This window comes from Phycodurus eques, chromosome 8 (genome assembly GCF_024500275.1).
Source record: "Phycodurus eques isolate BA_2022a chromosome 8, UOR_Pequ_1.1, whole genome shotgun sequence".
Taxonomy (NCBI): Eukaryota; Metazoa; Chordata; class Actinopteri; order Syngnathiformes; family Syngnathidae; genus Phycodurus; species Phycodurus eques.
The window spans coordinates 10728849-10741843 of record NC_084532.1 but is presented as its reverse complement, the minus strand read 5'-3'; the positions used below and the strand labels follow the sequence as shown (position 1 = coordinate 10741843).

Below are 12995 nucleotides of genomic sequence, written 5' to 3'. Positions count from 1 at the left end.
AGTCTCTCACAGTGATTCCCAACCTCTGTGCAGCTTGCTGAGGCACAGTTGTGTGCTGTGAGAGATCATGAGCTTTGCCGCAGGATATTATCTAATTTCACTTCGTTGTCCCGAAAATTATTTCAGTCCTTGTTCATCCATTTATGCCAGTGATGTATCGTGGCATTCAAAACAATTGAATACCCTCCCAGAGAAAAGAAAGGAGGTAATCATCATTATTACAATATACTGTATACACTTTTTGTGACATTTTTGTCCAGTGGTGTGGCATGAGATTTCACTAATGTAAAATATGTGCCTTGGTTTAATAGAGATTGGGCAACACGGGTCTATCACGCAGTCTTAATTACAGTCAATATTGATATCATAACCTCTTAATGTTGTATGACCAGACCGTTGTAAACCGAGAACCTCCTGTGTCTATCTATCTATCTATCTATCTATCTATCTATCTATCTATCTATCTATCTATCTATCTATCGGTTTAATGTACAAACCTGTGGACCTAGGATAGAGGCTTGTGGAACACCATAAGTATTTATCTACAGGGGTGTCCTCGGTTTATGACGGCGTTCCGTTCCTATGGCAATGACTTACCCGGAATTTCTACGTAAGTCGGAACGAACCGAAGTCTATTACACAAAGTCCTACGTACGGTAAACAAAATAAAATAACATTGCTAGGTTTTTAATTTTTTTGATTTTTTCACAAAAACGGGTTAGGCAGCACGGTAATTAGTGGTTAGCACGTCCCCGGTTTGAATCTCAGCTCAGGTTGGGTTTTATCTGGGTGCTCTTGCTTTCTTCCCACATTCCAATAACGTGCAGGTTAATTGAATGTGTGTGTGAATGGTTGTTGCCCATTATGTGCCCTGTGATTGACTTCTGCCATGTCCACGATGTACCTCATCTCTGTGGATGGATATTATGGGTTAAGTTTACTTTTTAGAACAGTTTATATGTTTTTAAAAAATTCACGTAGCATTAGGCTGTAGTTTGCCCACACTCTATTTTACAGTCGTGTCTTTTAGAGTCCAGTGTCTATTCAGTTAACTTTGACACAGTGTACTTGTTTGTTATACTTCTAATAATTCTCAATGACTCCTACATATTACCTGTGCTCCAAAAAAAACACGTTCAAAGCTCTCGCAACTGTTTTTAAAGGTGACTCAGCTGCCTGGAGTCCATCATGTTAGCTTGACGATGGATTTATTTATAGCCTTGTGCTGTTCAAGCTCATATGTCACTCTGGGCCACTTAAAAGTTTATCACACTGGTTCTTTACATGTGGACATGTAGGATATTGCAGGTTTTTGTTTTTTATTTTGACAGGAAAAAGCAGGATGATAATGAATTGTACTGTTTTAAATATTTCAATATGAGCGACCTGTTGAATTGAAGCTAACGGTAGCCTTAAACACTTGTTGGCTTAAGCAAGGACTGCTACAGAACAGAAGTGTCAAGAGCGATACATACATACCAATAAGTCAATAAGTGGGCTGAACGTGAGCATTTCCCTCTTTCCGATTAAAGTCAGCAAAAGCCGCATTGTCGGATGTCTGTGAAGCAATTATCTTGTGGTGTGGGGTGTGGTAAGAGTGATTTTTTTCCCCCCCTCCTTGTTCTGCTGAGAAAAGTTGGGATGAATCAGAAACGTTAAAGCTGTTCAATCGGTTAAAATGTTAAAGATGAGTACAGGTATGTGTGTGTAGCCCACATAAGCAAATGGCCCCAGTTTTTGTAGAGGAAAAGTTCTATAAAACTCAGCTAGAAGACCTGTATTTCTTTGTGAGCATACCTTTTCTTTTCTTCTTATTTGACACATTTTTTTTAACCATGCTACTGCACTTTGGTGACTTTGGAGCCTTTCATGATCCACAAATTGAGGCAATGTAGTACTGTAATTGTATAGTGATATGTGAAAGGCTGTGTCCTGGTGTCACTCTCCAAAAGCAAGTGCTTGCATTGCCATGGCAACAGCAATTGAACCTTTCACCAGCTGATTGGTCACAGCTTCTGAGACTGCACTGACACCTTTTCATCAGCCTACTTAAATCATTTTGCAATTGTTCTGTAGACATTTCATTCATTAGAAATACAACAATTTAAATCTTTTTTTTGACCACTTTATTTGACTTATTCATGATAAATTAGAAGTTCTGTGGAAAAGGAGATTTTTTTTCTGTAAATTGATAGCATGATTTTATTTATTTTTGAAAATCCATCATATTATTTTCATTTCCATTTTGCACTGTTTAAAAACTTGTTATTAGTTAATTTCACTGAAACATTTAGCCTTATTTAGTTCACAATCTTTTTCATCGAGACCAGCGAGGTGAGCAATCATTTGTGCTGAAGGGCCACATTTGATTTTTAAAACAGATAGATGGGCCTGGTCAGAGGTGAAACAAACAAACAAAGAAACAAACAAACCAAAAAAGTTAAAATGTCTGTATAAAACAATTTAATAATAAATCTATTAATTTTCATATGCGTAATTAACACATTCAGTGCCACTGACTGCTTTAGAAGTCAAATATCCATGTTAATGGAAGGGCTGGCACTGAATGAGTTAATCAATTATTTGATAACATAAATAGGGCACATTTAAACAAACAACCATTCACACTCACATTCTTACCTACGGGCAATTTAGAGTTTTCAATTAACCTACCATGCATGTTTTTGGGATGTGGGAGGAAACCGGAGTACCCAGAGAAAACCCACGCAGGCACGGGGAGAACAAGCAAACACCACACGGGCGAGGCAGGATTTGATCCCTGGTCCTCAGAACTGTGAGGCATATGGTGGGCTGCACCATGTATACCGTTTTTTAAATACATTTTTCAAATATGAATGTCCCTACACGTGACAAAAATCAGTTTGTGCTTACTGCTCTTATCAGTATCTCCATTGATAATTACAAGTAGGGTTGGGCATCATTTAAATTTGAGCGATTCCAGTCCCGATTCCGGTTCCTCATTTCGATTCCAGTTCCAAACGATTCTCAATTCTGATTCCTTTAGGGGGCTAGGTCAAAAAAAGGTTGCATGGTTTAAATAAAGGGTTTCCAAACTATGAACATCAATTTTATTAACAGCCCGCAGAATAGACTAAAATGAACATTTGACAAGCTAGGGTAACTGTTAGCGTACCTGGTTACTTTCAGTTGCACACACTTGTCCTTGTCATTTTTACTGTGGTGAATAACATCTGAGACACATTATAAAACCACTCAACACAACCAGATGCTCCTCTATTTGTATTTGGCAATAGCGTGAGCTTCAGGTTGCTTCCTAATTGGCTATAGTTTTGTTTCACAATCACACAGTCTAGCGCCTGGCCCAACTCGGTGTTGAACATAGGCTTAAGTATTTGTGATTGTGATCGAAAATATTGAACATTATTAACATTGAAGATTGTCGTCCCTGATCATTTTCCAAGCAGATCTGAGAGAAATCCCTCTTAACACGCCCAACACCACAGGAAAATTGCTCAGGATAATCTTTTAGATACATCTGATAATTGTACCTTTGGTCTTTTGGGGGGAAATGCTCAAATTTGCTGTATGTATTGTTGCATGTGTCAAAGAACATTATGTAAACCAGTGGCAAGGCCAGCCCTATTTTTGGTGGGCTCAAGCCCACCCAAAACTTGCCTTAGCCCACCCTACGAATTCGTCCTCAAATTAAATGGAAAAAAATAGATGTTTTCCTTTTTAAATTTTTTAATTTTTTATTTTTTTTAGATAAAATGTTCTGCGGTGATAGCACAGGCTTTGGTATTGACAAAAAAAGTCAACATTGACTCGGCAGGGCCATGTAATGGTGCGTACTGCGTCGCTATTAGCTAATAAGCTAATTAGGCACCTGGAGCTCCTGCCAGCTAATTGAATAGCAAAGACTTCTTGCCAAGTATATTTGATACAATATGAAATGCCAAGATAGGGCATGTTCAAACGTGGTGTTTTTTTTTTGTTTTTTTTTCTGATTATAGGGCAAAAAAAGTTGACATGCCCTGCAAAAACTCAAAATCTTGTAATATTTTATTTCTAGTCAAAACTAATACATGAGATGCGTCACGTAAAAAATACAAAAATAAAACATTGCCAGTTTAGTATAAAAAATAGCTTACTCCCCTGGCAAACTTTTTGTCTTTGTATTTCAAGTACAAATTAGCTTGAAACAAAGTGATGAGTCTTATTTTTCTAAGATTTTGAGTTTTTGCAGTGGGGGTGTTTATTTTGAGATGAAGAAAAAAAAGGCTGGCAGTATCAGGTCGCTTGCATTGCCATAACTACATGTGCTAAATGTCTGCTTATCAATAGATGGACATACGCTATTTTTTTAAAAGAAGTCAGCCAGGTACAGGTGAAACTGTAAAAAAACAACAACAAGAAAACATTATTGCATGATAATGAGTTTGTCTTCGTTTCTTTTTTGTGTAATTGTTATACTGTATATACTGGTACTACATTTCCAACAGTGTTGTCTATTACTCAAATCAAAAGGAGACCTTATAAACAACCTTTCTTCTTTAACAGAACTAGAGACTAGCCAAAATGTTTTAATATATCTTTCCTGAGATGAAATACTCATATTGTGTTCCTAATTTTACAAAAGGTCTGTGCTTTTTTGACAATAAACCAGAATTTTATAATGTATTGAGTAAATAGATAATAATAATAATATAATTAATTATTATTATTATTATCTATTAGTGGCGAGGCTAGCCCCATTTTGGGTCGTCCATCAAATGGTCTTTTTCAAGGTCTAAAAAGTTTGATCCAATTTCAGAAGGGTACTTTCCAAAATTGAGCTCATGAGCTCAGCTCACCCAAAGTACTCGACCTAGACTCAACGATGGGGAGTTGGACGTTAATCAGTATAATAACACTGGCATGGAAACAGGAGTTCAGAACATCCAGAGAGATTTACACACGACCCTCCTTTAAACAGTTCATTGATTATTGTTCGCTGCAGTCAGTCGAGGAAATTTAATCGAACATCCCTAATTTTGACTGCTGTTGTCTCATTACCTTTACCCCTCCCTTTGTGTACGTGTATGCATGTGTGTGTGTGCACGTGTGTAGGAATCTGAGGGAGGCCTGTATGTGTGCATGAACACATTCCTGGGCTTTGGGCGAGAACACGTGGAGAGACACTATCGCAAAACAGGCCAGAGTGTTTACATGCACCTCAAGCGACACGTCAAAGAAGTAAGTATATTCCTTGTGGCTCAGAGGTCAGCCGTTGTCATTCGGTAGCGTGAAAATGTACTGTATAATCCAGGGGTGTCAAACATATGGCCCACTGGCCAAAACCAGCCCATTAGGGGGTACAATCCGGGTCGCAGGATGTATTTATAAGTGAAAAAATAAATAGGATTTCGTGGTGGTGGTGAGTGAAAATAATTTTGAGGATTATTATGCTCATGTAGAAAATAAAATGGAGACATAATAATTCCTAGGTCTTCATCAATTCATTTAATTTTAAAGTGGAGCATTATAATTTTAAATTCCAAATACCTTTGACTTAAAGTTTTGTGCCTTAAAATACAATTACTGTGATCAGTTATTATGCTGATGACAAACTGAAGCAAAATGTTCTCAAGATATCTGAAGTTGTTTTGTAAAATGCTGAAAAAAGTCATTAAATATAAAGATTTTCGTAATGTACTTGCATTGAAACAAAGGGAAGAACTTAGTTATTTAGTATTGAAGTAAGTATGGTATGATTTTAGTGGTCTGGCCCCTTTGACATCAAATTAGGCTGTATGTAGTCTCTGAAGTACAATGAGTTTGACATACCTGGTATAATCCCTTATACCATACCTGGTATAATCCCTTTTGTTCAATGGGTCAAAGTGACCTGCTGCAAGTTTCAGCATCCAAGAATTACTGCCCTCCTTTTGCTTCTTGTGTCACTGTAATTATATTTAATACATGTAGATTGAAAAATGAAAACAAAATATGTGTTATTAAAAATGAGAAATGAAAAAGGACAGCAGAAAATCTTAAAAATAATATGAACACACTTTCGCTTAAGAAATATGTTTCATTATTTGTTTACATTCTGACCAAAAGTTCCATGTAAAAAATTACAGATGCCCTTTGTTGATGTTTTAGAATGCTTTCACTATAGATTTGTCCAGGTTGTACCTTTTCATATTTGGCTTCATGAGCTCCTCAACTATGATGGTACAGGTTATGTTGGTTCTCTTTGGATATGTTGTAGTATTGCACCAAGCTATAATGTAATCTAAAGCAGTAAACCTCAAACAGAATATTTACATTCAGCACAGTAGTGTGCATTATTATAAAAAAAAGTTAGAATTTTGTTGTGTTGCTATTTCATTGCAGATCATTTCAAAAGTTTAATCTGTCATTTTGCACTCTCCTCATATTGTTACTGTATTTTGAATTTTCGGGTTATATAGATGAAATTGCAAATGGAGCAAGTTTACATTTTTTTGGGTGGGAATTATGCTTTAAAAGAAACTTTAAAAAATATGTCACATTTGACGTGGAAGTTAGTTGAATTAATATTGACATGTCCAATTTGTGGAGGTGTGTCTCTGTTAAAAATGAAAAAATCCAATCGCTCCTGGACCCAAACTGAAGCTTCTCACCTTGTGTCTCTCTCGACAAGTTGGGAGTGAGCACTCGAGGCCTTAGCTTCTGCTGTGTTTTCTCACTGGCTCTAATTGCTCCCAGATAAGCTGTGCTTTGTAAAGAGCTGCTATTTCCATGCCTGCATCTGAAAACAGAAACAGCTGTTCACATTCTGCAGGCTCCCATGTCTGCTGTTTTTTTTTTTTTTTTTTTGTGTCTTTCCCTTGAGTACTTTCTGGTCTCGAGTATGTCAGCATTCTCTCAGTCTGTTTGTGTCCATCCTGTCTAATGAACAGACTGACACCTTAACGTGAATCCTGAATGCGCTTAACAAATACAGTAAATGCTGAAATAGAGCAAGATAGGTCAGTGATGTGTAGTGGTACAGTCGCCTGACTTCGGTGCGGGCAGCATGGGTTCAAGTTTCCACTCAGTGATAGTGCGAATGTGAGTGAAAATGGTTGTCTGTCTCGGTATGTGCCCTGTGACTGACTGGCGACCAGTCAGGGGTGTAATCTGCCTTTTACTCGACGTCAATTGGGATAGGCTGCAGCTCCTTGTGACTCTGAACAGGATAAGTGGGACAGAAAATGGATGGATGGATATAGCAAAATAACAACCTGAGTAGATGAAGCACTAAGCCAGATAAAGATTTTATCTCTTACCCTGATGTTGGGTACTATTTCAAATGAGAATCGATAACATAGTATTATATGGTATGCTGACGTATAGCATGATATCAACCTGAGTACTGTGCATAAAGCACTAAACTAAGAACTAAGATTGATAAGGATTACCATTTTACATCAGGCCCAGTAGTTTGGTGCTATTTTATGTAAGAATGAATAAAATGCTAACATGCTAACAAATATGTGCTAAATGGTAAGGTAAATTGACAATGAGGTTGTGGTGCCCTGATGCTGGGTACTTCGTATTTCAATTCCTATTTCAAAAGGCATATTAGTCTGGATAAAAATGCTAACAATTGGTATACTGAAAAAAACAAAACCAGATAGTCGTATGAGTAAATAATATATGTATGTATGAATCAAGAAAGCACATAAGAAGCCCAACAATAATTTTATATCAAGCCCAGTATTTCAAAAGCCAAATATAATAAAATGTTAACATGTTAATAGTTGGTATACTAGCATATAGCAGATATGTTACAAAAAATACAAACCACCTGTATATCAAAATATAGTGTATCATTGGATACAGATTTGAAACACGAATAAAACGAGTACTAGTTTGTAAGAATTGGATAAGGATTAAGGATTTTATGCCACTTTTTATGTCGCAAAGCGGCCCAGATTTCCTTGTCCAGAAATAAATGTGAATCATTAAGAAATGTATGACCAAAACCTTGACTCTTTGCTAAAAAAATGCCTGGATGTTTATTAGTTGAGATGAAAACGTGATGTTTCAACAGGCCATTTTCATATTTTTCAATGGTGGCGTCTGCTCGAGCCATCTCATTCCCAGGCCACACCGAGAGAGCAATAATCAGCAGATTTACAAATCTTATCAAACTTCACAGAGAACAAGAATAATAAAAGTTCATCACGTTGACATACCTTTCAATTGTGTTAAAATCCTATGAATGTGTGATTTTGAACGCTGAAATGGAGGAACATTTCTATTGTTGTTTTTTTCTTCCTTTGTTTTTAAATGTTTTTAAACATGTGAAGCACATTGCATTACCTTTTGTATGAAATGCGTTATATAAATAAATTTGCTTTGCTTTGTTGTCAGAACCACAGAAAATCTCATCAGAATTGAAAAATTCTAAGATGAGATGGTAAAGGGATTTCATCATTCGCTGGAGAAAAACCACGATTACCCTACGTGAAACAATGAATGCAGTCCTATGGGGGGCACAAGACAGTGCAAACTGTAGGCCGGTCCCAAGCCCGGATAAATGCAGAGGGTTGCGTCAGGAAGGGCATCCGGCTTAAAACTTTGCCAAACAAATATGAGCGTTCAGCCAAAGAATTCCATACCGGATCGGTCGTGGCCCGGGTTAACAACGTCCGCCACCGCCGGTGGAAATTCAGCTACTGTGGGTTGAAGTCCAAGAAGAGGTGGAAAGCGGGTGCTTCGGGAGAAAGAGAAGAGGAAAGCACAGAGCCTAGAACTGAATGTTGGGACTATGACAGGAACATCTTGGGAGTTGGTTGAGATGATGATAAGGAGAAAGGTTGATATATTGTGTGTCCAGGAGACCAGGTGGAAAGGTAGTAAGGCTCGAAGTTTAGAGGCAGGGGTTAGATTATTTTACCATGGTGTAGATGGGAAGAGAAATGGAGTAGCGGTTATTTTAAAGGAAGAGTTAGCTAAGAATGTCTTGGAGGTGAAAAGAGTATCAGATCGAGTGATGAGGCTGAAACTTGAAATTGAAGGTGTTATGTATAATGTGATTAGTGGCTCTGCCCCACAGGTAGGATGTGACCTAGAGGTGAAAGGACAATTCTGGAAGGAGCTAGACGAAGTAGTTCTGAGCATCCCAGACAGAGAGAGAGTCGTGATTGGTGCAGATTGTAATGGACATGTTGGTGAAGGAAATAGGCGTGATGAAGAAGTGATGGGTAAGTACGGCATCCAGGAAAGGAGCTTGGAGGAACAGATGGTGGGAGACTTTGCAAAAAGGATGCAAATGTGAGGACAGGACGAGTGTTGTGGAGCTTTTCGGGAAGAGGTGAGACAGGCTCTCGGTGGACAGGAGGAGCTTCCAGAAGACTGGACCACTGCAGCCAAGGGGATCAGAGAAGCAGGCAGGAGAGTACTTGGTATATCTTCTGGCAGGAAAGGAGAGAAGGAGACTTGGTGGTGGAACCTCACAGTACAGGAAATCATACAAGGAAAAAGGTTAGCTAAGAAGAATTAGGACACTGAGAGGACTGAGGAGAGGTGAAAGGAATACATTGAGACGCGACATAGGGCAAAGGTAGAGGTGGCAAAGGGCAAACAAGAGGCATATGATGACATGTATGCCAGGTTGGAGACTAAAGAAGGAGAAAAGGATCTATACAGGTTGGCCAGACAGAGGGATAGAGATGGGAAGGATGTGCAGCAGGTTAGGGTGATTAAGGATAGAGATGGAAATATGTTGACTGGTGCCAGCAGTGTGCTAGCTAGATGGAAAGAATACTTCGAGGAGTTGATGAATGAGGAAAATGAGAGAGAAGGGAGAGTAGAAGGGCCAAGTGTGGTGGACCAGGAAGTGGCAATAATTAATAAGGGGGAAGTTAGAAAGGCATTAAAGAGGATGACATTGTCATCTGCAGTGAAAGCAGGGAGCAGGTGGAGGTACACTTCGAAAGATGGAGGCATGCACTGGAAAGCAGAGGAATGAAGATTAGCCAAAGTAAGACAGAATATATGTGCATGAATGAGAGGGGTGGTGGGAGAAGAGTGAGGCTTCAGGGAGAAGAGATAGCGAGGGTGGAGGACTTTAAATACTTGGGGTCAACCGTCCAGAGCAATGGTGAGTGTGGTCAGGAAGTGAAGAAACAGGTCCAAGCAGGTTGGAATGGGTGGAGGAAGGTGTCAGGTGTGTTATGTGACAGAAGAGTCTCTGCTAGGATGAAGGGCAAAGTTTATAAAACAGTGGTGAGGCCAGCACGGATTAGAGACAGTTACGTTTTTCCGAAAAATAGCACTGTATTGTAAAATATAAATATAAAAACGTAGTGAAAGAGAATGTGAAGAAATAGGATTTATACCACAGACGGGGCAGGACTCGGCAAAAGTACTTCCGGGGCCCATTGTCGCCACGGTGTCACAGTTAGATTTTTGTAAGATTAAAGTAGAGAGGGCGGCATGGTAGTTGACTGGTAAGCACATCTGCCTCGCAGTTCTGAGGACCGCGGTTCAAATCCCGGCCTGCGTGGGTTTTCTCCGGGTATTCCGGTTTCCGCCCACATCTCAAAAACATGCATCGTAGATTAATTGAAGACTCTAAATTGCTCGTAGGTGTGGATGTTAGTGCGAGTGGTTGTTTGTTTATATGTGCCCTTTGATTGGCTGGAGACCAGTTCAGGGTGTACCCCGCCTCCTGCCCGATGATAACTGGGATAGGCTCCAGCACGCCCGGGACCCTAGTGAGGATGAGCGGTACAGAAAATGGATGCATGTAATTGTAGGTCAGTACTGTTGATAGTATTTAGGCCAATGGCGAAGTCTCCGAAGGCCCTCACGGCACACCACTGCCACCCACAAAAGGTAAAAATCTACGATATAGGGAGCCTGTATAAAAACAGGTTTTACCAATTTCCACAAACTTTAAACATATTTAAACTTATTAAAACTTACTTTTGAAAATGTGTTTGAACACAAAAAACAAAAAACATAAAATGTTTAGAAAATACTGTACACATTGGAGTGTCGTGTTAGGTAAGCATGTGCCTTCAAGAGGTGGGGCCTGATGGCGTGGCATGTTATGTCGGCAAGACGGGGTTTGAGTGTCTGGGTGAGAGCTATGGTCAACAGAAGCCTCTGTATTAGTGTGCTTATTGTGTTTTTTTCCTGTTCTCCCTGAATGTGCATCAGTGTCGGTGGCTCTCCATTCCCACATGCGAGGGAATTACAATACATTCAGTATCCTGTAAAATCCCATTAAAAAACACGGTTGCTTAAAAATTTGCCATATAGCAAGGGGCGCGACCGATGAACTGCGATATAGTGAGGGGACTACCGTACTTACTTTCTGACAGTGACCCTGTTAGTTGGTAGTTGGGGTTTTCCCCAGAACTTGTAAGCTGACCTCACTACTGGACCAGCCAGCATCTATTTCTAACTACCAATTTGAAGTGGCCAATTTACAACAAAATCAAGCATCTTTCTGCAAACGATACTATCTCATGTATGGATTTAATGATGAATACTTGTTTTTTTATTTCTCTTGCTTCTTTTCTCCCGCAGAAAGCCACAGGAGCTGCAGGAGGCGCCATCCCCAGGCGACGGAACGGAAAAGTGTTTTTGGGTAAGTTATATTTGTGTCACAAGCTGTGTTTGAGGTGGAGGAATTTATAGTATGTGGAGTACCACCAGAAAGTATTCACGCCCTTCACTTTTTCCACATTTTGCTATGTTACAGACTTATTCTAAAGCTGATTTGAAGATAGTTTTCTTTAAAAAAAAATCTACATAAAATATCCTATAATGACAAAGTCAAAACATATTTTCAGATAGTTTGTGCAAATTTATAGTTGAAAAGGGGTTGACCAAGTTCATATTTTCTTCCATTTTCACGAAAGAACTAATTGATTATTATGGTAAAATTCTCATTTAGTCATTTAATTGGTTGTTAAGAGGTCTTTCAATTGTGAGGAATCCATTGTTGGTTAATCGATTGATGTATTTCTAGTTTCAATAGTGTCTATGAGTAAAATGTCAACCGTGTATGTCGAAGAAGAAGCAACATAAATACATATGATTAGATATATATATAAAAAAAAATCACAAATTGACAAATATACCGTCAAGAATTTTGTTTTCAAAATAATTGACAACAATAGAATCACAACTCAGAATTTGTGATTCAATCATGTTTGTAATATTGGAGTACGACAATATCATCAGTGTCATCATTGTTCATTAAATTCAATATGACAACCACTCTTCCTTTTAGTCCATAAACCGAATATCAAGAGATGAAAAATAGAATAGCTTAAAGAACTAATCAAAAGACCATTAATTCAAATTGAGTCAGTTGACCTTCTGACTAGTGGTTTACATATCTTCCTCGCAGTCAAGGGGTTCGAGTTTGAATCTTGGCTCAGGCTTTCCTCCTTCATTCTAGAAACATACATGTTAAGTTAATTGAAGACTAAATCGTGCGAAAGTGAGTCAAAAAAGTTGTGTTTTTGTGCCCTGAGATTGTCTGGCGACCAGTCCAGGGTGTACCCCGCTTCTCACCCAAAGTTAGCCGACCATTGGCTCAAGCTCACCTGCGACCTTAATTTGGACAATAGAAAATCGATGGATAACCATCCCTAATTTTACTTCCTGTCGATAATAGCCAACGTGCCCAATACTTTTGGTCACATTGTGTGAAACAGAGGGACAAAGTATGTGACAATGTTCTTTTGTTCATTCATTTAAAAAAAAAAAAGGCATTTCACATTGTATTCATTTGGTATCCATACATCCATTAATTTTGTTTGTCCTCATTAGGGACGTGAGTGAGCTGGTGCCTAGCCCAGTTGACTTTGGGGGAAAGACAGCGTACTTGACTGGTCACCAGTTAGTTGCAGGGCACATAACGTACTGTATAGTCAAACAACCATCCAGACTCACATTCACACCTAAAGTATTCAAAGAATCGAACATGCATGTTTTTGGAATGTGGGAGGAAGCCACAGTGCTTGAAGAAAACCCAC

At 38.8% G+C, this 12995-nt stretch overlaps 1 protein-coding gene across 3 annotated transcripts in view; it reads left to right on the top strand.

The window, feature by feature from the left end:
* Positions 1-12995, top strand: part of usp13 (ubiquitin specific peptidase 13) — a 54046-nt gene that overhangs the window by 772 nt on the left and 40279 nt on the right. For all 3 annotated transcript variants that reach the window (XM_061683391.1, XM_061683390.1, XM_061683389.1), the window contains exons 2-3: positions 5092-5217; positions 11536-11596. In XM_061683391.1, the coding sequence (XP_061539375.1) occupies positions 5092-5217; positions 11536-11596 (187 nt within the window). The remainder of the gene's footprint in view (positions 1-5091; positions 5218-11535; positions 11597-12995) is intronic.